Source organism: Tyto alba, unplaced genomic scaffold, assembly GCF_018691265.1.
Source record: "Tyto alba isolate M040663 unplaced genomic scaffold, T.alba_DEE_v4.0 Super-Scaffold_46, whole genome shotgun sequence".
Classification (NCBI taxonomy): Eukaryota; Metazoa; Chordata; class Aves; order Strigiformes; family Tytonidae; genus Tyto; species Tyto alba.
The window spans coordinates 1,850,108-1,874,571 of NW_024881322.1; the positions used below are offsets into that span (position 1 = coordinate 1,850,108).

The following is a 24,464-nucleotide window of genomic DNA, read 5'->3' on the forward strand; positions in this document are numbered from 1 at the left end:
GCAGCGTCACTTCGGATCCCGTGTAATTCACAATAAGGCCCAAAATGGTGCAACCCGAACAGGACAGCCTAGGAGCGATTTTCCGCCTGCCACTATCTAATATAAATCAGGATTTTCACTCAAAGATCTCACCTGTCGTGGTTAAAACTGCATTTCTAAAGCAGAGGAATCAAAGTCCATTGAAAGGAGGAAGGGAGAGATAATCCAGCTCTTCATTTTCTGTCTTACTCTGAAAAAAAACGCTGTCAAAAAAATCAGCTCAGAGCCGGTACAGATTTTAGCACAGGGTATCAAGGATTTTCTTGACAACATACAAATAGCAAACAAATACAAAACTGGATTATTCTGTTTTATTCCGAGAACTCACTTTTCAGTGTAATCTCCTGCACCTGTACGCCATTTGCAGTACAAGGCTATCGAGGCCCCACGCCAGGTTTCTCTGCATTTCCCTTATACCAGCACAGCTCTAACTTCAAGGAACTTGTTTCTGACTTACAGCAGAGGAAGACTAGGCTTGCTGTTTCGGAACTAGAATTAAAAATAAAGAACGAACATTTCAGGCAATTTGTTTTCCCTCTTCGAAAGTTCAGGCATTAAGGTGCCGCTCTAAAAATGCCTCAGTTCATTCTAACAATTGTTTAACTCTTGTGCAGACAGTTTTGATTACACCGATCCAGGTAATCTGCTGGAGAGTTTAACAAAGTTGTTTTATTTCTCATTTCCCAAAACACATTCTCATTAGGCTTCGGAGGACTTGGGAATACCCAGGAATTATCTTCCAGAGAGCTCTTCCCATAGGAATGGTGTTCCTGAAACGTCTTGCCATCAAGTGGAACGGGTCTCTCATCTGTCCATGCTCGGAGAATCACCCTTTCAGATGGGGTTCTTGCATCTCTCGGCGGAGGGGGAGACCCCGCGTTGCTGAATACTTTATCATTTTTGGAGAGTTTTTTATAGGCTACCCCAGATGTCAAATTCAGCTTTGAAATGTTCAAGTCAACACATTGTACTGGTGCAGTAGAGGCAGCTGAAGAAAGAAGATAAAAAGGATTTTTTAGATTCCGTTATCTAATGCATTTTTCATACACTCCAAATCTGGTACAGTAGAGCAGGGATGTTAAACCCAGCGTCTTCGAGCTACAAATTTTCAGACCGTATTTTACTTCAGTAACTACTAAAAAGTTGCAAGCTGAACATACTAACCTCCTCAGTCTGATTTTGCAAGATGAAACAGAGATCCTGAAATTGCAATGTCTGAAATATACCCAGAGCCAAGGCAACCTCCCAGCTCGCACCTGAACACCGCTAAAGCGATGAAGCTTTTTGCCAGGACTGGAATGAATGCTGCAACAGAGATTCCGTGGAGGAATCGGCGAGATTCAGAGCACTGCTTAGGCAGAGCCTGCTTCCTCCTGCTCTACGGATTGCTTTAACACGTCGTGTTCTCAGGCTGCCAAGCAGCTGAATTCTCGCTGTCCATGAAGCAGCACGAGGGCAGCGCACGTTTCTGTGCTCCACTACTGCCTGACCTCTGAAAGCAAAGCGACAGGCTACAGCCTTCAGCCATCTCCAATTCCAGGGGAGTTTTAAACTCTGCTGGTGAGGGGAGGGGTTTGAAACAGAACAGCATCTTCCTGAAATGAAAGAGCTGTGTCTCAACAGATGGCCAGATACAACCAGGACATTTTTTTTTTTTTTTTTGCAGCGGTGATTTACGTAACGTGCAATGGGAGCAGATTCACCATTCCTGCGGTTAAGGAAACTCCCATGGTACAGGCAGTTTTCCAGCACAGCCGTGAATCTTGAGAACGCTCTGGGATTTGTAACTTTAGTTCTTAAGGGACAGAAAGAGGAGCCAGTGTCTTGGTCAAAGAATACAACTTCCGTTTGTCACTCTGAATTAAAACGTGGAGCCCAATTCGCCCATGTCAGCCAAAAGCAGTTCCCAACAGCCCAGGCACCGTATCTGAAGCCAAGGCACTGGATCCGGCCTCTTTGTGCTGACAGGAATAAAGAACAGTTAGAGGTCGACAGACCGTTAGAAGTTCAAGAAAAACAGAATCCACTGAAAATGGATTGCAAATGTAAAAAAAAAAAAAAAAAAAAAAAAAAACAAACCAAAAAACCAAAACCAACAAACAAAAAAACCCAAGAAACAACAAACCCGAAACAAACAAAGCCAAGACAAATAAAAAAAGCCTGCAGACACACGGTTGTTGAAAATGCCTCTGAACATAAAGCCAAGCAGAATCCACGTGTCGACTGACACTGCGAAAGTCTCACAAGCAGCCAGGAACGCACCGAGTTCTGCAGACTTTACACACCTCTCGTAGGGGCACCGGTTCGTATGTGGTAAAATAGCTGGGACTACAGGTGTAGGAAGTGGAGGCTTTAAGTCAGTAAGTCAGCTCTACCCACACTTTGCATAAGCCGAGATTTTTTGATAAAGTGAAGCACAGATCCGTCTGCATTACATGCTTAAGTGTGGCTGACGAGCAAGGTAAACAGAAAAAAATCAAGACGCTTTTAATTTCTGCTGAACCTGCCCACTCTTACATACTTCTGAAAAATTCCTGGAAAAAAGTCCACAAAGCAAAAGCAAAAATCCACTGGTTCCCAATCAATCAAATGCCTTTTATAGCCGTGGATATACAACCGCATGAGCAACTGCAGAAAATCAGACTGTTCACCAACCAGAAGAGAAAAATCAGCATCTGTGCAGTGGCAAGACAGATGTCTGCAAGTTAAAAATACGGACAGAAAGACACTACGTGATCCCAGCAACCCTTGAGAGACTTAAGGATTAAAAACTCCTTGTCGGTTGCCAGTTTCTCTGTTGAAGTTATTGGACAAATGGGTCTTGGAGCTGTAGGAACACGGCCTCAGCTGGTAAGGGTATGTCCCAGGCCACAGGACGTGTCGGTCTGTTCATCGGGCAAGTACCAGAGAGGGGCTGTTAACCACTGCTGGCCACGAAGGCAGCGACTGACCCGGAGGCGAATCCTCCCTGACCTCCCCCAGCCAGTCCGAGGTGCTTAGGAACAAAAACGTCTTGATCTTGTAATGGACGGGGACACTGGGGACTGTCACCCGCCCGTCGGAACCAAATGTACAGTCTCTCACCGGCGTCTTCTGTTTTCTGAACACAGTAAATACCACGACTGAAGTGAGCAGAAAGCAGAGGGAATAAACACAGCGATAAACAGGCAGGCTGAGAGCCGGCCCCCACCAGGGCCACAACGCGCTCCTTGGGAGAAAAGAGACCTATGGAACAGAACCATCTGCTGAACTGCTCGGAGAAATTATACTTACTTCATATGGAAATTATTTTCCCCTTAACTATTTGCAACGTAGCAGCAGAAAGGAGGCAGCTTTGCAGCCCCTCTGTATTTTGACAGTCAGCAAATGTCATCTTGCATAGCGTTTTGCCAGAGGAGACAGCTTTTCTGAAGGCCAACATAAAGAAACACGCAACCATAAGGGAATTTCAGGCTATTAAAGCCTGATTTTAAAATGTTGCCAAATACTTTATGTATTCTATACTGGGAAAAGACGACTGTGTTTGCAAAAAGATTTTTTTTTTTTCCCCCTAATATGAAGTAGTTGTGGTAAAAGGTCAAATACGAGTAAACTTAACACCTCAGCCTTGTGCACATAAGCAACACTTGACTGAGAAAAAAGCCACAAGGGGAACAGAATACAGTACTGAAGAAAAAACACATCAGCAACACCTTTATGTGTGAAGTTGACCAGTATGAGACAGAAGCAAAAGCAGAAAATGGGTAGGCTGGAACCATAATACAGTCTATCTTATCAACTTCAATTGATGAGATTCTGATAAGATATGATAGCTAGCTTCTTTTGAAATGGTACAGCTTGCATCAACCGCTTGTGTCTGTGAACGCTGTTACTGCAAACACTGACTTGCCTTTCTGGGTCGCCGTCGGGTTTGTTTTCAGTTTTCGCAGAACCTCAGCCTGCACGTCAGTCACCAGACGCAAATTAGACATTTCTCTCTTCAGTTCCCAGTATGCTGCTTGTACACTTCCAAAACAAAAATTTTTTAGAAGTTAAATAACTGGCACCTTTAAAGCACCCCCATGCCTACTGACATGCTCATCGAGCATTAACAGGTTTTTGCCTGACATACACTGCTAATTTTACTAAAGTACCATATTTCGAAATTAATCAGTACTGACAATTATCTTAAACTGATGGACTTTTGTACGCTTTGACTCTTGCAATATTACAATCTATAATGTATTATATATTAACATTCTAGAGGATTCTTTCAAGTTTCCCAAATGGAAAGAAATATGACGCATAGTCTCCAATTTCATTATTTGAAACTAACCATCTTACTAGAAAACTAGTAATCTCCAGGGAATACTTTTTAGAAAATATATTAAATGGACCCTAGACTGCAAACAAGGTAGAGTATTAACTTTGAATGGCTTCTGATAAACGACCACACGCACCATCATGTGTCATGACCCCAGTAATGTTAATTAACCATCGTTTTAAATCTCCACATCAAAAGCAGCATTGGGGTCTCTACGCCGCTCATTTTGCTACAGTGAATTTGGACTAGATACCCAAGAGCCAAACTAAGCACCCACACACAGACCAAACTGGAATATAAAATACACCGTTTCCTATTCAAGTCATCTAATTTATGTTAATACACTGCTGAAGAGGGAAGACATATGGAAAATTACAAAATTCTTGGCTTCACTGCCTTATCAGACAGTTTAAAAAACAGCGACCCAACTCATTCTCTGGTAAGATAGGATAATATGAGAAACATGGTCAGCAACAGCAGCACTGTCCCAACATTGAAGTTTCTGGTTATTAGCTGGTAAGAAAAATCAAGAACAAAACAACAACAACAAAAAAAAAAAATCAGAAAAGTCCACATCACCATATGTTTCTTGGTAAAATTTTGAGCAAAGGCTCACTGAACACAACATTTACGTTGATTAATAATTAACTTAGTGTTCAAAGACACAAGGATGCAGTTACTACAACTTAAACATGAAATCAATGATTTAATGTTTTTCTTAACGCTCAACATTCTACCACAACATTTATTGAGGACAAGTATCATGGATGAGATTTTTCAGAATATTTCTTTCTTCCTCACTATATTCACCTAGAAGACATGTATTTGAAAACAGTTCAGTGCCTCAAACTATTGTTGCGATGACTAAGAACTATTAAGCTACATAAACACTGTTTTTCCAAACATGAATATATACAGATTTGCATCCCTCTAAAATATCAATTCAGGATCAGTCCTGCATGAAATTTATCAGACATGAACGTGTTCAAAAGCACTCTGAGAAACAGCTATTATTCTGTTCTGCAAGTTAGTGCTAAAAGAGTTCCCTTAAAACAAAGACATTAAACTTGCTTCCATGCAGAGAAATATTTTCCCAGAATACAAAAGTTCAGATTCAAAAGCTCTGTAGAAGAACAGAGGAGGCTGTAAGGATCAGCAATTCTGAGAGATGGAAAGTTCATTTTCAGAACTGGTATTTCAAGAAGTTTGGCTAAACCCGTGGCTTTTTCACGGCAGAATCCATTTGGCTCTCTGAACTTGTAAGAGAGGGCAATTTAAAAATGAAGTTGATGTGGCAACCACAATTTATTCATCTGTTTTGGTCTCAAAAATAAGATCAAACAGAACCATCCAATATTTAAATATATTTACGTATAAAAGTGGTAAATATAAGAGCAGCTCAGCCTCTGCCACCAACCAGAAGGCAAGTGCTTCGTAAATTTTGTAACGTGCACTTTAGCACTTCAAAAAGCAACTGGCAAAGGCATGCAGGTACGAGAATTCCACTTAAATCCCACAAAACGTTTTAACTGTTTTTGGGAATACTGACCTAGAATCCCCCTGCAAAGCCTAATTTTCAAGCAATCTGCAACTGAAAACCAAAGGTTCCACACGCTCTGAAGTTTATCCTGTCCTGCCTTCTAACATGCAGGATAAACCTTGACGGTGATAGCCAATCTAAATCCTCGGCGGAGTAGATTTGCAAACTCAGAATTTAAAGTCAGATTTGCAGGCTGCTGACAAATGTGAAATAATTACTCTCTAAAAAGTTAACTGCAAACGCCTCCATCTCCCACAAACAGCAGGATTGCTTCCTACGACAAATGTTTCGCACAGGAGGTTTTTCAAGTGTTTTTCCACAGATTTCTGGAGAGATTTATATATTCAGTACACATTACGCTTCCATTATTTAGGTCAGATTACAGTAAATACTATACTGTACACAGGCTAATTCATATGGTTGCCACCCGAACATCATTTTGTGGAAGAAATCTGCTCTGAAAGATCAAAGAGCCAACTGCTTTACCTTGAAATAGCACCTTTTCTCAGGCGTGTAAGACTGACTACGAAGCTCCAGCAGAAACCACAAGAAAAAGTGTTAGCTAGCTAGCTAGCCAGGCAAGGTGAAAGTGTAATCTGTGTATAGCCCGTGTAGTATTATTCTCATTACACCAGAGAACATATGAAAAGAAATATCTGTGCCGTTCTCTTTCAGTGACTGATTTCCTTTCCCGTCTGTTCAAGAGGCAAGTAAGCAACAAGGTGTTCCGCTGAACCACCCGTCATTAGGAAGGGCCAGTCTTCCCTCTTGTGGAAAGTCGTGTAATTACACGAACGGGCATAACAGCGTAAGGGATGATGCAGTTAGTGCTTCATTTCTGCAAGACAAAACAGTTGGAAGCCTCCATGCATTCATGAATTGTTCTTTTGCGTGAAGAATCAAAGAATACACATATACTTTCCAATAAAGCACCCATACTCGACAGGATAACATAGTATAGATGCTTAGGTTTAGCACAATTATTATCTCAACAGCTGCAAAATGAGAACAAATGCTTTTTGATAAGTCAGCATTTTTCCTGGAAAATTGCTATTTCTTTTTGAATAGGTCACACAATGACTCCTCAGTATTAGGAAAAAAAAAAAATCCTTTAAAATGTCTTCTAATAGAAATATTATTGCACTGCACTAAGTAAGAATGCATCTTCCAACACTAAGCAAGAGATCTGAAGCCATCAGCTATGCAAATACAGAAACCTTCCCATACACAGAATGAAGATATTGCACAGCTGGGATTAGACTTTGAAATTTATCTAGCACCTCATCAAGTCAACTAATTATCAAAAAGCAGATTTTTAAATACAATATAACTTAACATTCATTTTCTGTACAACAATTTGAAGATGTAAATGTGTTCTTATCATCATCATCCTGGACTGCCAATATAACAAAAAAAAAAAAAAGAATTAAAATGATCTTGCTCAATCAGTATACCTAGACTTGAAAGCAGATTATGTAATTTCAAATAACAATTTGAACAGGCTGCAAGAATATTTACTTGTTCAAATACCTGTCCCTCAGTAAACTAAAACATGAGAGCCACTTGATTTTCCTACCTCTGGATGTCTTGCCTTTGAAGTAGGTCTCCAGTTAATGGATTTTCATCCTGAGCCTGGTCCTGCATAACAGAATGAGGGGATGATAAAGAAGGAACGACTGTATGATTTCAGATCCTCTATCTGAAATTACTGCAATGAAACTACAAGTTCTCTAATATCACAATTCAGGAGTAGTCTTTTGTGTTGGCTGCAGTGGTTTTCAAAATGGACATAAAGACATCTGCTAAGAATTTCCACTTAAAAATGCTTAAATTACCTACTTGTGTGAAAGCACTGCTCAGCCATACTCTCTCTCTTCCTTCACTTTTTTTTAAAAAAAAAAAAAAAAAAAACAAACCAAACAGCTGAGCTCTTGGAAATTGTGATTCTTTGAAAAGCAAAAATTGAGAAAGGTTTTTGACTTGAATTAAAAATTGAATCAGTCTTCTCTTGTTCCTTCCCTGTCCCAGTCTATAAAGACCTTTAATTTAAAGAAAACCATTTCAGTATAGATTTAATTCCACAAGTTACATTTATGAGAAAATATAATTTATCCCTTGAGACTGAAAGACTGCTTTAAATGGTGAGTACAAGCAGCCTCACTGCAGTTCACAGGGCCAGTTAACAAATCAAACACGGGGCTCCCTTCGTTAACCATGTTCGTATTAGCCCATCACCTGTGATGAGTTCCCATCCACATCCCTTCTCTCCATGCTCCCTTCCTGCTCCCATTGCAAGCAACTTGTCAGTAACGTACACACTGCACCAACTACAATGCAAAACCCAAATAAGAATATCTAAAAATAGAAAAAAAAAAAAAGAAAAAAGAAGTGTACTTACCTAAGGTAAAAAATATCTGAAAATTGTAACTAATGTAAAACCAGTAATAATGAAAATACCAGCTGGGTTTGAAACAATGCTGACTTGTCATTGCCCAGCGATCACATTTCCCTGTATTTCACCTGACAGTATTTCCCCCCTCCTGAACTCTTTCCCACCACCCATCACAGATTCTATTTCATTTAAAAAAAAAAAAAAAACAAAAAAAAAACAAAGCCCCACAATTGCGCTGTATTACCCCACATATGAAAACTTGTACCTTTTTATTTCCTCTATTAAGCAGTTCCCAGGATCAAAAAATGATGTTAACAAAAGAAAAAGGCTGTTCCTTATATTTGTTCTTTGCAAGAAAAGCTGCTGACATAAGCATTATTTAAGCAGTGTCATGCCTAGTACTCCTTACAACTGCTATTTGAGTCCATTCTTTCTAGCAACATTCCTTCTCACAACCCAAGCTGCAATCTTCAATTATTTATGTAGCTGTTACTCCATTCTGCAGAGCTACCCGAAGACTAGAGCTGCCGACAAGTCACCGTGTGCCTTCAGACTTTGCAAGCTGCTGAAAACACCTAGCAGAATTCCCCATCCAAGTGAAAACAACCACCAACAGTAACAGAAGTTACCCGAACCCCTCGCATGCCTGCCAGGTGACATCCTTTATCCCCACCTAGTGGAAAAAACAGATTAAACCCGAGACAAGACCATCGGTGCACGGACGTCTGTCGGTGTAAGCGGGGTGTGGTGTGACAGCAGCAGGTCTGCAGAGGCGCATTCAGCGCTGAGAACCCAACACCCCAACTACGGATGCTCTGAGAGCAGCAGGGGGGAAGAGCTTCACTTCAGGCTGGCTCTGAGAGGTTGGGGTGCACCTTCTCAGCTTCCTCCAAAAGGAACCCGGTTCCCGTACTCCTGACTGCACAGCAGGCAGTGGTGATTGGGGGATTTGCTTCAAAAGTACATTTCTGTAGTAATGTAAGCGTGCCCGTAAGAAAAAAGAGCCAAAGAAGCATTTCCAAATTAAAACCAAATCCTGTTTGAGGGCAGGGTGAGGGTCAAGCAAGGGTTCTACCTGCAAGTCTTACATATGTCAAATGTTGGCTCGCTCAAATATTACGTAATGAGGTTACATAATCATAATTATTAATGACCACAAGAAACCTAAAAGAGTCTGCCTCTTCAAGCAATCACATTTAAACCTTCTAAATTTATTGTGTAACTTCAATGAGTCCCAGAGCCTGCCACTTTTAAAGCAGTAAGCACGCACTAGACATGATTTTTTTTTTAAAACTTAATGCATTTTATTACTGTTAAGATATCTTAATTTCCTTTTTGAGATCCTAACCACATCTCCGTTACCCAATGAGTCCCTCACCACAGACATCTGCCCCAGACTAAAAGAGGTATAAGCAGGATTCTGGAAACCTTGTTACAAAAATGCACCTCCCTGACAAACTGCATGCAACTACCCTAAAGAAAAGTGCTTGAGCTCCTTAAACCAAGTTTGTGGTATCTTTTAACATAAGCATTTGGTTGTTTCTTAAAAAACAAAACAAACAAACAAATAAAAATAAATAAATAATAATAATAAAAAAAAACAAACCCACCCAACCAACACCAAAACCCAAGTAGGTTTTGCCCAAACTTTCCAAGAAGTCCAGCCCGAGACAAATACCAGCACAGGACACTTCGACTTGATTGGCTATTTATAAGAAATTGTAAAGCTCTATTTTCTGTTGTTCTGTGGGCAGTGGCTGGGAAATGTCACCTATGTAAGCGTACTATTTCCAAGAAACAAGCCAGTCTACGAGACTATTTAAGGTTAATTTTACTGGGATGTTAATCTTTCACTCAAGTATATACTTTATATATCTTTGTTTACCCTTTATTTTGCTTGAACAAGGGACTTAATCATACTGTACACACAGCCAAATCTATCAGTACAAAAATTCCTTAAAAAATAGAGGTACCTTCTGCTTGGATTTTTGCAACTCCTTCCTGAGACTGTTGCACTCTTGCTTGAGCTTCTCTAGATCCTGTTCCAGACTATGCACTTTCAGGTCACTGCTCAGCTTCTCTATTTCCCAGCTAGACTGAGTACAATTCAGATTTTTCATCACTGTAAAAAGACAACCAAGACAACCAGATTTCAGTCTCGGTTCAAGACACGCAACTCTTGTACATGTAAAGTTTCACTTTAACCAGCCCATGCCCTACAAAAAAATATCCTCTGTATTCTGAAGAAACTGCAGTCTATGACAACAGAGAAACAGTGATACTGGTACAGTTGCTGGCAGAGAAGTAGGATATTTTCTGAGTTTAAAGTACCGAGTCCTACTTTCCAATTATGCACTGGAGACTTTACATAAAAAAAAAGGAAGTGACAGCATGAAAAGGCACTGGGAATAATAATAATAAAAAAAATCTGTTAATGGCAAATACACAGGATACATACACCAACTTGCATACTTCTTACATGCTTTGAAAACATAAGCCTTCTCCTCCCTCAGATTTAAGTTACCTTAAGTTTTTCCCAAGCTTAATATCAAGAAGTTCCAAACAGAACTACACAAGATACGATCAAAACAAAAGAGTAAAGTCTAGACCTACATAAGTCTTCTTAGACAGAAGAAATTCACACGGTGTCTATTAAGACACAACCTAAGATAACCCTAGCATCAAATCAGTAGTAGGCAGATAGCACAAAAAGAAAGAACATGACAGGAAGAAAACCCTTAAGCCTTCAACTGCATGGTACACTCACTCCTAGATTTAACAATTTAAACAAGCTTAAACTACACTGATTTTTCTTAAACAAGGTACTCAGAGCTCACTTATGAGTAAAATTGATTACTAAATAAGGCTTGAAATCACCACATTTTCAGAGCTCTCTTTATAAACTCTGCACTTCTTACCTCTTTAAACCACCATGCCCTCGACAACGATACTACTACTACATGTGGCTTGTTCTTCTAGGTTTAAAAACTCGTGCAACTGAAGTAGTGCATTACATGCTTGAGGTCCTCTTGCAAAGCAATCCAATTCAAGCACAGTAATACGTACAAGTACCCTTCAAATACCTGATTTGTACAGAATCTGAAGTCCAGTCCATATCTCTAACTTTACACAGATGATATTTTCTTCTTCTTTTTCCTTGTAACAGTACATTAATAAAGATTATTTTTTTCTTCCATAGAGTTTTATTTTATATACCTATCATCCACACAGCACTCTTCACAGTGGCAGTGACAGAAGCTGGATTTGGGCCTTTGGAATTGCCAGGGTACACAGTTTGCTTCTCTTTCCTCTTTCCATCAGGCTCTCTACAACCAGGATCTTTCTACCTTTCTTCACCCCCAGCCCTTTAAAGAGCTGTTGTGGACTGCAGCTATTGCTCTCCAACATCCTCGTGTACCTGTCCCACCCCAACAGTGAAACAAAGCAATATACCAGATCATCTGCAGCTACCAGAGAGGTGGTATCGACTGGATACTGTCTGATACTCAAACAGGTACGCCCCTACCCCACCCTGAGGAAAAGCTGGTGGGGTCCAGAGATGCAGGTGACTAGCCTAATAACTGTCAGGTAGTGCACATCTCTCAAATTATTAAATAACCTACAGCCGAAGAAGATGACAGCCTCAGATTTTTACCAGGGAGCTCCTTGTCTGTGATAATCAAACATGCCTGTCACCATTTACAAGAACAAACACATGTCCAAGCTCAAGGTCCCTCACTGCAGGATATTCCTCTCTTCCCTAGCCACTATAGGGTTAAGCCTCTTCATGCCCCGAGATCATAATATAACCACTAAGACTAATCAGCGTACGTTAAGATGAAGTAACCAAATGCATACCTTGTTGAGTTTCCACTTCAGTTCTCAGTTGTAACAGCTCTACTTCTTTACACTGTAACTGTTCATTCAAGGTTTTCAACGATTCCGCACTTTCTTTCACCTATTTTGGGGGCGGGGAAAGCCACTTGTGAAGCTTCTTTCTATCAGATCTCAGAATTCAACTTCTTTTTTTACAACCAAGAAAACTATTGCTTTGATTTTTTTTTTTTTTTAGCATTAGCCTACCCCAGTAATAAAAACTGAGATACTTCAAATTGTTATTCCTACATAAAGTATCATCATGTACTTTAAAAACCTAAAGATGTGATAAAACAAACACCACAGATTTTCAGCAAATAAAATTAATTTCACAGTAAACATTTACTAACTGTGCAGTACCTATATAACATGCCTTTAAGTTATTACTCAGAGGCATACCATTTTATCCAGTTTGCTTTTCAGATTGTCTCGGTCAATGCAGGCCTCTCGGTAGGCTTGGTATGCCTTATTTACTTGCTCGCGTCCAACTGAACTGCATTCCTCTTCCAGCCGGGAGCCAAGCAGCTGAAAGTTTAAACAGACATGAGAAATAAGAAGTTTTGTATGTCACACTGAGAACTCCAAAAGTTTAAAAGTGCAGTAGTACAGTCTGCAACGTTAAACTAATAGCATTTTTTTTTTCTTTAGTTCAGAAAACAAATTAAATCCAACACATTGATATGGACCAAATTTTTTTACAAAAGCGCAACAAGGGCTCCTTACAAAATCTGCAATCTCTAACCATATTTAAGGCTTGCTAGTTTGTTGCTATGAGTATTTAAAAAACATGATTACTCATAATGACAACCCCTTAATCATATTTTTTCCAGGCTCTGATAAGGTACAAACTGCTTTTTGGAAGAAGAGTTTTAAGCATATAGAGACGTAACATAGAAAATTAAGAGGAAAAGTAACATAATTTTTTAAATGACTCATAATTTAAACAAAGATTTTTTTTCACTGTATTTATGTGGCAAAAGCCAAAGCTGAATTATCTTACAAATAACTATTAACTTCCAGATCACCACTGTCTCAATGCCTGCTAGAGCAAGAGACAAGCAAGGAGGAATAAGCACTACCGACTAGATTGTCAGAAAGAGGGGAACAGAGTTAAAATGTATTCAGTATTTTTAATGAGACAGCAAGAAGGTAAGTCTTGCATCAAATTACATCTGTCCACATAGAAAGTTCTCGTTTTGATTAAGTGTTGCATTAACTTTTTCATCCTGTTTATCCTGAACGTTTAAATTGTTGAGGCATTTGAACACATTCAGTGTACCTTATGTAGACACTTGCAACAGATTAACGTATATATGTTTTCTTAAAAATTAAGAGCCATACCAAAAACAAAATTAGAGAAATCAGAGGTGACAGTTATGTATCTACCTTAAATATCTCTTCTTTTAAGCGTTTGCTTGAAAGAAAGTATGGGAAGGCAAGCCATAAAGATACAAAGCTTCTGCCCTCCGCTTTTAGTATTGACCCTCAAAGTATGTTTACTACTCATTTTAAGTTTTGTCCTTTGCATTTTCCTTCCCCAAGTAAAGCCATTCAGATAGAAAATAAGCTTATTAAACTTTCTGGAAGCTTCCATACTCTTTGAAATTTAAAACTCAAGAGGGGTAACTCCCCATGTATTTTTTACCTTACAGATACACTAGCCATTAACAAAGACTCAAAGTTCTGCTACTTAACAGTCTGGGCCTTCTCAATGCCTCTCCCTCCTAGAAACATTTCACTGGTATTCACAAACTAAGCCAGAAGTTTTCTCTATGGAAAACAAAGTATCATCTTCAAGACAATTAAGCTGAACCAGGCCAAACCAAAAGACACAGGACTAAAAGGGATCGTCAAGGTCCAAGTCCTGTTTTTTGTGATTTTAAGTAACCACATAAAAGATGTCATACGCAGCGTGGTTCAGAGAATTTTCAGTTTAGCACTCTATTCCTATCACCATCACCCCCCTGGACCTTATATAAAGTGCTGAGAAAGTTTTGCCTTTCAGCAGAAAGTCAATCCTGTCAAACTAGTCACCAAGAATTCCTGAATAAGTGTTTCAAAAACTGTACCGAGTGTGACTCAAGCTCTTCATTCCAATGCCACGAAATAACACATACTTTGTAAGCTTTTAAGAGTCAATGGCACATATTTAGACCTACGTTCTAATAAATGTCTCAGCTCTAACTCTAGGATCTAGCTTTCTATCTTACATTAACAAGAAAGCAATCTGTCAAAGTCAAGACCTCCTGCAGTACAAAGACACTCACCACGGAACGACGGGTATACGTTAAACGACAGCATTCTTTACCCGGGGCAGAAAAGCCCGTGCCATGGTAAATTTTTAGCTTTCACAAACTTCACTAGACTAAGGCCATGACAAACTGCATATAAAACAAACTCCTAGTATTCCTTTACATTTTACAATTACTGCATCAAAAAATAGCCAGCCACCACCTCTATGTTAAGCATTGCAACTTGGTGTTTCATGTTTGCGATTGCTACTAGCTAGACCTAGTTAGATATTCTTAACAACCAATTTTTCCTTATCATTTTGGTAGGCTGAGCCCAAGAGATTCTTTTGCTAAAGAGGCTGATAAAGTACAGTAACGATCCAATGCAACTACATATCCTTCTGAATCAAAGCTAGTGTCTTTGCAGGACACTACTGCATTTCATCACATACATGCCCAGTAAGAATTCAAAAATCCCAGTATGATGTAACTAGACTACCAGAGGAACAAACTGTGTTTCACTTAAACAAGTAAAGCAACTTGCCAAAACTTTTTAACTTGGAAATTATTTTAAGTACGTATTTTAACTACTTAACCATCTGCTCTGCCATCTGGCCAGGAGCAAAAAAAGTAGCTACTACCAGAAGCTGGTAAATCAACTCTTTTCTTACCTTCTCTTCTAAAATTCTCACTCTTTTTTTTAAGAGGGAGTTCTCCTTCTCTGTCTCCTTTAGTCGTTTCTTGATATCTTCATATGCAGTGACAAGTGCGAAGTGTGAGGCAACAGACTCATCTCCACTGTAAGATGAAACAGGAATCTCCCCATCTCTCTTATGAATGTTGTCTGCTTTTTCATGGTTCAAAATACAGATGTCATCCTCTACCAACTCCTCCATGACAGCTGTTAAAAAGACAGATACGAGTGTAAAATTTTCACAAAGACGAATTCATCAAGAGTCTCAAGTCTGAAAATCTTCCAAAATAACACTGCTGAGTGTTTCTGTCTGACAAGACTGAAAAATTACGAAATATATTAATCTTGCAGAAAAATCCTGAAATACATTTTACATTGAAAATACATTGGTTATAAAAGAAGCATCTTTCACTGTTACTTGATCAAAATATTTTGAACACACATCAGATTCATGAACCCTCAAATTAAGGCCTAACACCATCCTAGAATTTGGCTGGTGCCAAATATTTGAACTCCAAAGGAACATCATACTAGAGTGTGTGCAAGCCAGCACTGAGCAGTAAGAGATTACAGTTGCAAGAAATCAACCAACTACTGCGGTTCCTGAGTGCACGTGCCAAATTTCCTTCATTCATGAATGCAAATATTTGTACTGTTCCCAAACTTTAAAATGGAATCGTAAGGTACACTTGCTTTAGTCCTTAAAGAGGCTGCGTGAGTAGCTATTCCTTACGTGGTCACAGTAGAAAACATCCTGCTGAACAACAGTTACAGTAATTCTTGACTGCAAATATGGTGAGAATGAGAACATAATAACACGATCTGCCTCAACATGCATGGAAAAAAACTGACAACTATCTGACCATAATAAAAGTATCACCCTAAAATACTAGGCAAATCCACCTGAATGACCAATGCAAAGTAACCATTACATTGAGTTTTTGCTACAACATGCATCATTCAGGCACAGCAACTATTCAAGAAGAAAATAGGACCTTTGAAAAACTCCATATACTTTCTTGAACTCCAGGTTTTAAGGGAAAAGCCCTAACAGCATTTTCCTTAATGTTACTAGTTATAAGGATATATACTAGCTATAAGGATATATACTAGCTATAAGGATATATACTAGCTATAAGGATATATACTAGCTATAAGGATATGTACTAGTTATAAGTTCAGGGATTTGATTTAAAATTAAACACCACACACCCCACCTCCCCAAAAATACCCCAAACCAAACCCAACCAACCGATGACAGAGCTCATTCTTACTTAGTTATGAAGATCAAAATTCCTTGCATTTCTGTGCAGTACTGACAAATGTTATACCGCACCTCATAACATCTGTCCCTCCCCTTAAACAAAGTATCGATGCTACTTCCACCAAAAGCAGATTTTTATTTTTACTTTTTTCCCCTCGAACAAATCTTTAGGTTCCTGATGATTAGCTAATGAACCAACAGAAATGCTGCAATGAAAGAAACGAGCGTGATTAAGACAGTTTGTATCGTAGGAAAAAGTTATTTCAACAGAAAACTGACCTGACTGGCAGAACTCTGCAGGAAAGGCAGGCATCAGTAAGGGAAAAACCCACAGCCACAATTGCTGTCTCTACTGTGTATTTGTTATTTAAATTCAAACTAGACTTCCATGTGTTTAGTGATACTAGGAAGTAAAGGGATCAACTGCCCTGGAGCTTATCTACGTGGTCAAATTTCTCTCACTGTGCTAGCAATGGAAAAGCTACATGGGCTGCAGCATTATGAAGAGCTGTAGCACAGCTATAGTTGAACAATGGTGCTGTTATCACATTTGTCTCAATTTGCTCCAAGCCAGTCAGACAACATGATAAAAAGCTGTGACAGCACATTTATACTAACTAGACAGCAGTGGAGTTGCAACAGTGAAAAAAAAGACAAGAACGCTACAAACGGAAACTGAAGTCCTTTTAAGGGTTATCTCCAGGAGGCAAACAGATGCCTTTATGCTGTATGATGTGTTCTAACAAAATAGGTAGCCTAAGCTTCCCTTGCCTGTTGCTCTGCCTCATACTTAAGGAGAAAGAGCCTTGCAAAAAAAGATTTGCTCGCTTTTCATTGTAAGAATAATACCACTCTATGCACAAGGTGACCTTGACCGAAAGCACTACATCTTTCAAACTCCACTAACTGAGGGAATTGCTCATTTTGTCTTCAAAGATGAGCATAACATAATAGCTCTTCCTCCCCCGTTTTACCAAGGGCCCTGTAAGTCTTGTCACCCATCTCATCAAATTCCAAGAGCTTGCCCTCTCACGGCAACGCATCTCCTTTCCTCTGAACACTAGACTCAAGTGTCATTAAAGAAGTGGCACAGCTTATCATTATCTCTTGAGGAAAGCAGCAGATGGTGTGACCTTGTACATAAAATACATCTTTACCCCCACACTTTCCTACAGCTCCTAAACTTGAGCATCATACTTTTCCTATTTCTTACACACATTAGTTCCACCAGGAGGTGGCATTAAGGGAAAACAGGAGACAACATTAGTAGACTAGACCGTATTTACTCTGTATTTTGCTAACTAAAACCTATTGCCTTTGTGAGCTTCCAGAAGAGCAAAACCCTCCAAAAAAGACTCAGCATACACAAATACTATTTTATAAATTCAGGTACACACTTAACCTGCACCTGCTAAGAGGACTAGTTACATTACCATTTTTTTACTTCGAAGACCTCATTTCGCTTACAGGATTATGCCACTCTGGTTTTCTGATGCTGCTCTCTAAGCCAGGACTGGATGCTATTTAGAAGATACGTATGTAATTCCACATAATTCAAGGGGCTTGCAATACACATTTTTCTAAATTTCTACACACAAGACAACTGTTTCGGAAAGATCCCATATACACATTTTTGACTAATCTTATTGGATACTAAGTGACAACAAAGTTCCTACAAAACAGAAGTCTACTGAGAGAAAGGTGCCCAAATAGGACACTTTCCTCTTAGCTCATCCCTTTAAAATCAGATCTGATGATGTAACACTTCGGAGGGGAAGTGGCAACACACCTTACGTAGGCTTAAATGAAGTAATTCAGAAGGAATTGTGCAATATTTAAAGTTTTTGCTTCAATTATTAAAAATAAATAAAATTACCACAAAACAAGCTTCTCTGTACTGGAAGTTCAACAGCCTGCCAAGAAGGGAAAATCACCCCAATATTCCTATGGTATATACTTTATTTTTATCTTTCATTATCTCTATTATCAAAGTATTAATAATATCCACACACCATATTACACTGCCACAATCATAAAAAAATGCATGTTACAGCTTTGCAAGAAACACAATTCAAATCACGCCCAACAACATGGAAAAAAAAAAAAATAGAGCCTTCAGACTTCACTTTCAATAAATGGACAGATTTGCATAAACTGAAATTTAAATGAAACTGAATACCAATTTACTGAGAATTTTAGAGCATCATATGGAGGAAATATAGTAAGATATTTACATTACTCTTAAGTTTAGCGTAAGATCACTTCAAAAAGCCATAATGTAGACAGTCAAAAAACAAAAAGCTGTTGGTATTTTGAGATTTCTCCCTACCTCATAAAGGACATTTCTGCTTTTGGAAAGGAGCACTACTCTTGAAAGTAAAAGCACCTCTTCTTCGCAAAATAAGCAAGCCACTATGATTTCAGAGGGATTTCACGATGCTACTGTCAGTAAATCTGAAAGGAAAAGTCTTTACGAATTTTATTCTAAATAAGTCCCCATTTCCTCCCATAATAGTTATTCTACAAAACAACAGTTAAATTAAAAAAAAAACAAACACCTGCAAAAATTGTAACAAATTTATAGAAGAGAAAAAAAAAATTAAAAAAATGCATTTATCAAATCTCAGGTATGAGTTAATACAAAATAATTTTAACTGTTACCTCTATTAGTAAAAATCAGTCTGTTGCCTGTGCTTACTAAATACTCCTTTTATTGCATATTTCAAAAAGTTTCAAATCTCAGTCTACAGAATTATATGACAGATAGTTCCTAGTAAAAAAAGTGCTATGACTTCTGTACTTTATAGGTGCATGATGACTCAAAACCAAGTTATAATACACACACTAACTGCTGTGTAAATTGGATAAGCATGAAGAAAAAAGTCACATTAGAAAAATAAGAGCAGCATTGCTAAATATATCCAAATAAATCAACACAACCAAAAAAGAAAACAAAAAAAAAACCCTGAACAGTTTATGCTGAAAAAAACACTTTCTGAAATATTTCCAAAGAAAAAAATAAATGCGAAGTTACTTCTCCAGCACCTGCTAAGCCTGTATGAAAAGGCCAATAAGAGATATAAACTCCTACAAGAATAAAACCTGGCTGTTAAACAGTGTAAGATCAGCAGTCCTATAAAGGTCATGGTGAAATGCGCAGTTCACCCAGCTCTTTGTTCTGCAGTCAGGAGAAAGGAAAAAAAGGCATGCTCACAAATACTTCTTTCTCCATAAGCAGCTCTTTCATGTTACTAAAGCGATAGACAGAAACCCTCAGAAGACAAATCCTCACAAACTGGGGCTGTATCGGTAAGAAACACCTGACTACAGCTGCAGCCTTTTATTTTACTCTTTCAGGACAGACATCAAAAACTAACTTCTCCAGTATTATATTACATCGTTTAAAAAATACGAACTGTAAGCAGAAATCAAGGATGTGTTTTCGGACACAATACACGCCCTAGATTATTGCACAAGTTACGCCGCCTCAAAGCTGGCGGTCGGCTCCCCCCGTCCCAGCACAGACCCCTGCCCCCGCGCCATTCCGCTCCCTCGGCTTCTCCAATTCGAAGCTACGCTTGGATGCACCGAATGCCCCAGAGCCGGCGCTCTGAAGCACCTGAGTGAATTCTGATCTCCCTCTGGAGTTGCAATTCACAAGCTAATCTGTACTAGAGTAACCAGTGGAAGATTTCCCACGAAAATATTTCAAGTAATATACAGACAAGTTAATGTGTATGACTACAACAGACGTCTACCTCGGCCTTCTTAAAGCAAGCTCTACAAACCCACTTACCACACCTCCCAATCCAAGAAAGGTCTCCCCAATACTTTTGCCCGTGACAAAGGAACATGTTACAGTTATACTTTTTTTTTATTTTTTTTTTAAGAATGATCCACACGTGAAACAGCCTATTTAAAAGGACTTTAATCTTTACTTCCAAAAATAAATACATCAACTGAATACCAGTACCAGTGTTTGTATTAAATAATTAATGTTCTAAAAAAACCCAACCCAATCCAAATACACTGTTGACAGGATGCAGTATTAAGTTCTAGCAAGAGTAATTAACTCCGTTTACAAGCATACAAGTTGGAAGAGATGGCACCACTTAAGTTTTCTTTTACATGCCACAGAAAAGAATGGTTTCCAAAACCCACTTCTGTTGTTCGTGGATGCTTAATGCAGGCTATAGAACAGCTTTAGGATTTAATATATTAAATATCTTGAGAATAAGAACGTTTTCCCATTTCTTACTAATACTTAGCAGAAATACAGCTCTTTACGGAATTTTACAAATATTAGTCATTAACACCATGGGAGGTAGTTAAATATAAAACACATTTTACATACAAGGAACACAGGATGCCGAGGCTCTAATAGCAAACAGATCGCTGCACAAACAGATTTCTGTAGTTTGAAATACTAATCTTATTCTTGGATCAAGAGGAAAGACAGTAAAAGCAGAATTACATTACAGTTTTCCCAGTATGCAACAGATTCCCATTTGTCTCATCTTTTCATTTGAAAGAGAATAGAATGGTTTTCAAAATATTTCCAAACGTCAAATGCAAATAATTTCAAGATGGTATTTTTCCTGATTTTTTTTTCAAGGTTACTGAGAGTCTGAACCATTTTATTTTGTTTACCTTCCAGACTTGAGGGGTTTGACTTCATAATAGTAATAGGAACGGTCTCTAGCTGTTAATAATGAGGGTAATTTTTGTACTGGTTTACCCTGCCTTTCATACACGGCTGTATATATGCATGCAGATATTAAAAAAAACCCTTAAATTCAATAAATTCATTTGATCCACAGGAATTCTGAATGAGTGTTGCAGCCCTCACCTTAATTTCAGAACTTTTTTTTTTCTTTTTAAAAAGACACTGCAGCACAGCAACAAAACCCACAGAATTTCTACAGTCAGCATCAAAAACTCCACAGCGTATACGGAGTATATGACACATGATGCTAAAACAAGCAAGACTTGCAGACTCTCTAAGCATCTATCAGTTTGCATCTCTCCCTCAAAAATCTTAGGCAGTCTTTGATTCCAGTCATGAACAGTCTGTTCTACAGAGAGAGACATTGCTTTTTACAGGTGGTTGCTCCATTTTTAGAGCAAATCATCTGCACGCACACATCTCAGTAGCTGCTAGCGTTGGCCACTGCTCGTCCTTTCCTACGGACAAAGTCCACAGCCCCAAAGCACTCCCCGAGAGTCCATGTGTACAAGGGCACAGCCCTGCAGCCTCAGCATACTTGTGGCTCTTTCAGAAACACGTCAGCACATCAGCTAAATCAGACCTCCAAATCGCTTTCATTTTTGCTGCCTCCAGGAAGTGGAAAGTTACCATCTCCAAGCTCACAAACCAGATCGCTGTAGTTCATTTGCTGTGAACATCCGAGTAAGCTAGAGGAGCCAAGCAAAATCTCCTTGGGTACAACAGGCAATTTTTTCTATCTCAAGCCATTTACAATAAATAATCTGCTCTCACAAGAACTAGAACAGTACTAAAACGCTCATGACAACGTGCTTGGTAATTTTTACTTTCTCTGAACAGTTTTGTACTCCAGTATCTTCATCGCTAATTTGCAAACCCTATGCATCCCCAACATAATGTATTTGATTTGCTTTTCTGTGGATGCTGTCACAACCACCACTTTCCCTGACAACTATCAGAGAAGGGGGAAGGGGGCGGGGGTAGAAAGCTGGAATAAGCTAAATATTGTCCTCTCACTATCATATAATCCTGTTTATCAAACTATTAAATTTATTCCGGAAGCTCATTAGAAACAATACTGCCAAAGAAACATGAGTAGGAGCGAGATGGTTTCTGGCTGTTAAACCTTTCTAGCATCAAATAGAAGTATATTCAAAGGTTACTGAAAAACCCATATGTTCTCATGCTAACAATGAATAATATTTTAACAGACACTTTCTTGGTGTTCATGTCTTCCCATTTCGAAACGTTTATAAAGGACAACTATTTATGAAAGCTAAGAGGGTTTGTTTGTTTGTTTGTTTTTTAAATCTTCTTTTGTAAAACAAACAGTAAGTCCTACCTCCCAGTCATAAATTTCCTCCCACTCAATTCAACTGTCAGATTAATTAGTGTTTAATAAGTTCACAAATTTGGTGATAAGGTATTACAAAAGCCTTGTATAATTGCATTAGCTTTTAATTCAAGTGGAAATACACCTCACCTCTTACAGCTATTAAAAGGCAAGTTAAACCTTGTCACACTTAAGGGCTGTTGGTCATCCTGCAATTCACTAACATCACATCTGGAGGTTTTCAAGACACAGCAGGACAGGGTGCTAGATAATCTCATTTAGGCTCCATTTCCCACAAAAGGCTGGACCAGATGATCTCTCCAGGTCCTGTCCAACCTGGGCTATTCTGTGATTCCATATTCAGGTTTACATCTCCTTATTTCAGACAAACCTGGTCATTTGAATGCAAGTTCCTGTTAGCAGCTTCTAAGTGAATAACCTTGAATGTTCAAGTTACTTATGCTTCACTTTCCTTCTCAAACTTCAATTTTTTCTCCCCAAACATAATGACAAATTTTTGTAGTATTTACGATTTTATACACAAAGAACACCACATAAAAAGATTATATAATCATGTAAATAAGTTAATTAATGCAATTATAGCATAAAAGTACAGCAAAACCATACGACTGATTGCAGTTGACTGTAAATAAATGACATAAGGAGTCTCTAAAAGCCCCCCTTAGCAGAACCCACCACCCGATTTAGAGTTCACTCAACCAGTGTTTTCTGCCTTCTGACCTCACTCAGAGTTGTTAGCTCAAAAATTGTGCTTTGAATCTGGGGCAACAGTCTCTTACTTAAGTTACGGTGCAATCACTTGACAAACACTTCTATCACAAGCTCTTCTATAAAATAGCAATTATTCAAAGAACAAAACGTAGTAGTAATCTTAGACTTCTTTTGGTTTCTACAGTAAAAATTCCAGGATACACATGCTAACAGATAACTGGTATTATCAGCAGCAGTAGCATCTGATCACACACCAATAGCCAGGAAATTAAATGCTTCCCATAGTACATAATAACACTTCTCAGAAAGCTCCATCTCAGATGACCACCCAACCTTTGGAGCCCAGAACAGATTGACCCTTACAAGACTAACCCTCCCCTCACTCCGCTTTTTCCAGACCTGGCTTTCAGTATGCTGATTTTACCGCACACACACAGCATAAGACAGCAGGGAAATAAAGGGATTCCTCAAGAAATGCAACAGCTCCTAAAACCACTCACTGGAACAGTTTACAGCACAACCCATTCTCACTTGTAAGTTGCTGGGGGGCAGAGTTATCTGAGGAGATCAGGGGCATCTCCCTACCAGGTGAAACACCGGGATTTAAAGTTGTAATTTCTTAAAAGCTGGAAGCATCATTAGCCCGGAAGACTACCTCAACACTTGTCTGTAGCTGGCCTCTCTCAACTCACCCGCACTCCCTTCTTCCAAACCAACAGGGCCTGCAACACCTGTACTCCGGTCCGCTCCAGTATTTCATCACGTTCCTGCTTTCACATCTTGTGCTAATAATCCCACTTTGCTGATTTCCTTTGCCAGATTCCCCTCTGCCAACGCACAAGTTGCTGCTCTAAAAACTCACCCAGTCTCCCAGCGTAATTAGGGCGCAGCTTTCTAACTACTCCTATTGCCTACCTGAGACCCGCTCCCAACTTGTTGGCCGAACCTTTACGCTTCGCTCCCCGTCCCCCCACGGGGATGCCCCTCCTCGCCCAGTCCCGCCTCGCCCGTGAGGCGAGCGCGGGCGGGGACACCACGCGAGACGCCGCCAGCCTGCTCCTTCGACGGCAGGGGCTCCACTTTAAGAAAATAAACTAAAAACCGGCCAGAGCCGCCCTTGCCCCCGGGGGGAACCGCTCTTCTCCCACCGGGCCGCGGGGCCGCCCACGGGCGCCGTGCCACCCGCGCCAGGACCAACCTCTCCGGGCCGCGCTCGGGCTTAGGCAGGCGGGCGGTCACCTCGGCCGAGAGGCGGCAGCGCCGGCCGCCGCGCTCCCGGCCCCGGCCTCCACGGGAAACTCCCGGGGCACCGGCCCCGGCCCCGCCCCCGCCGA

The 24,464-nt window shown here is 39.5% G+C and overlaps 1 protein-coding gene across 2 annotated transcripts; it reads right to left on the bottom strand.

Annotated features, from left to right (window-relative positions):
• Nucleotides 1-336: 336 nt before the first annotated feature.
• Nucleotides 337-24,464, bottom strand: AZI2 (5-azacytidine induced 2). 2 transcript variants are annotated; one of them, XM_042806286.1, is made up of 8 exons: nucleotides 24,329-24,464; nucleotides 15,053-15,282; nucleotides 12,550-12,675; nucleotides 12,133-12,232; nucleotides 10,248-10,396; nucleotides 7,459-7,520; nucleotides 3,929-4,044; nucleotides 337-1,027 (listed from the first exon to the last, which is right to left on the bottom strand). In XM_042806286.1, exons 2-8 carry the CDS (start codon nucleotides 15,275-15,277, stop codon nucleotides 639-641), a joined length of 1,167 nt encoding a protein of 388 aa, XP_042662220.1. In that variant the 5' UTR covers nucleotides 15,278-15,282; nucleotides 24,329-24,464; the 3' UTR covers nucleotides 337-638. The 2 variants fall into 2 exon arrangements, with proteins under 2 accessions (XP_042662220.1, XP_042662221.1); XM_042806287.1 differs by lacking the exon at nucleotides 24,329-24,464 and adding an exon at nucleotides 24,046-24,300.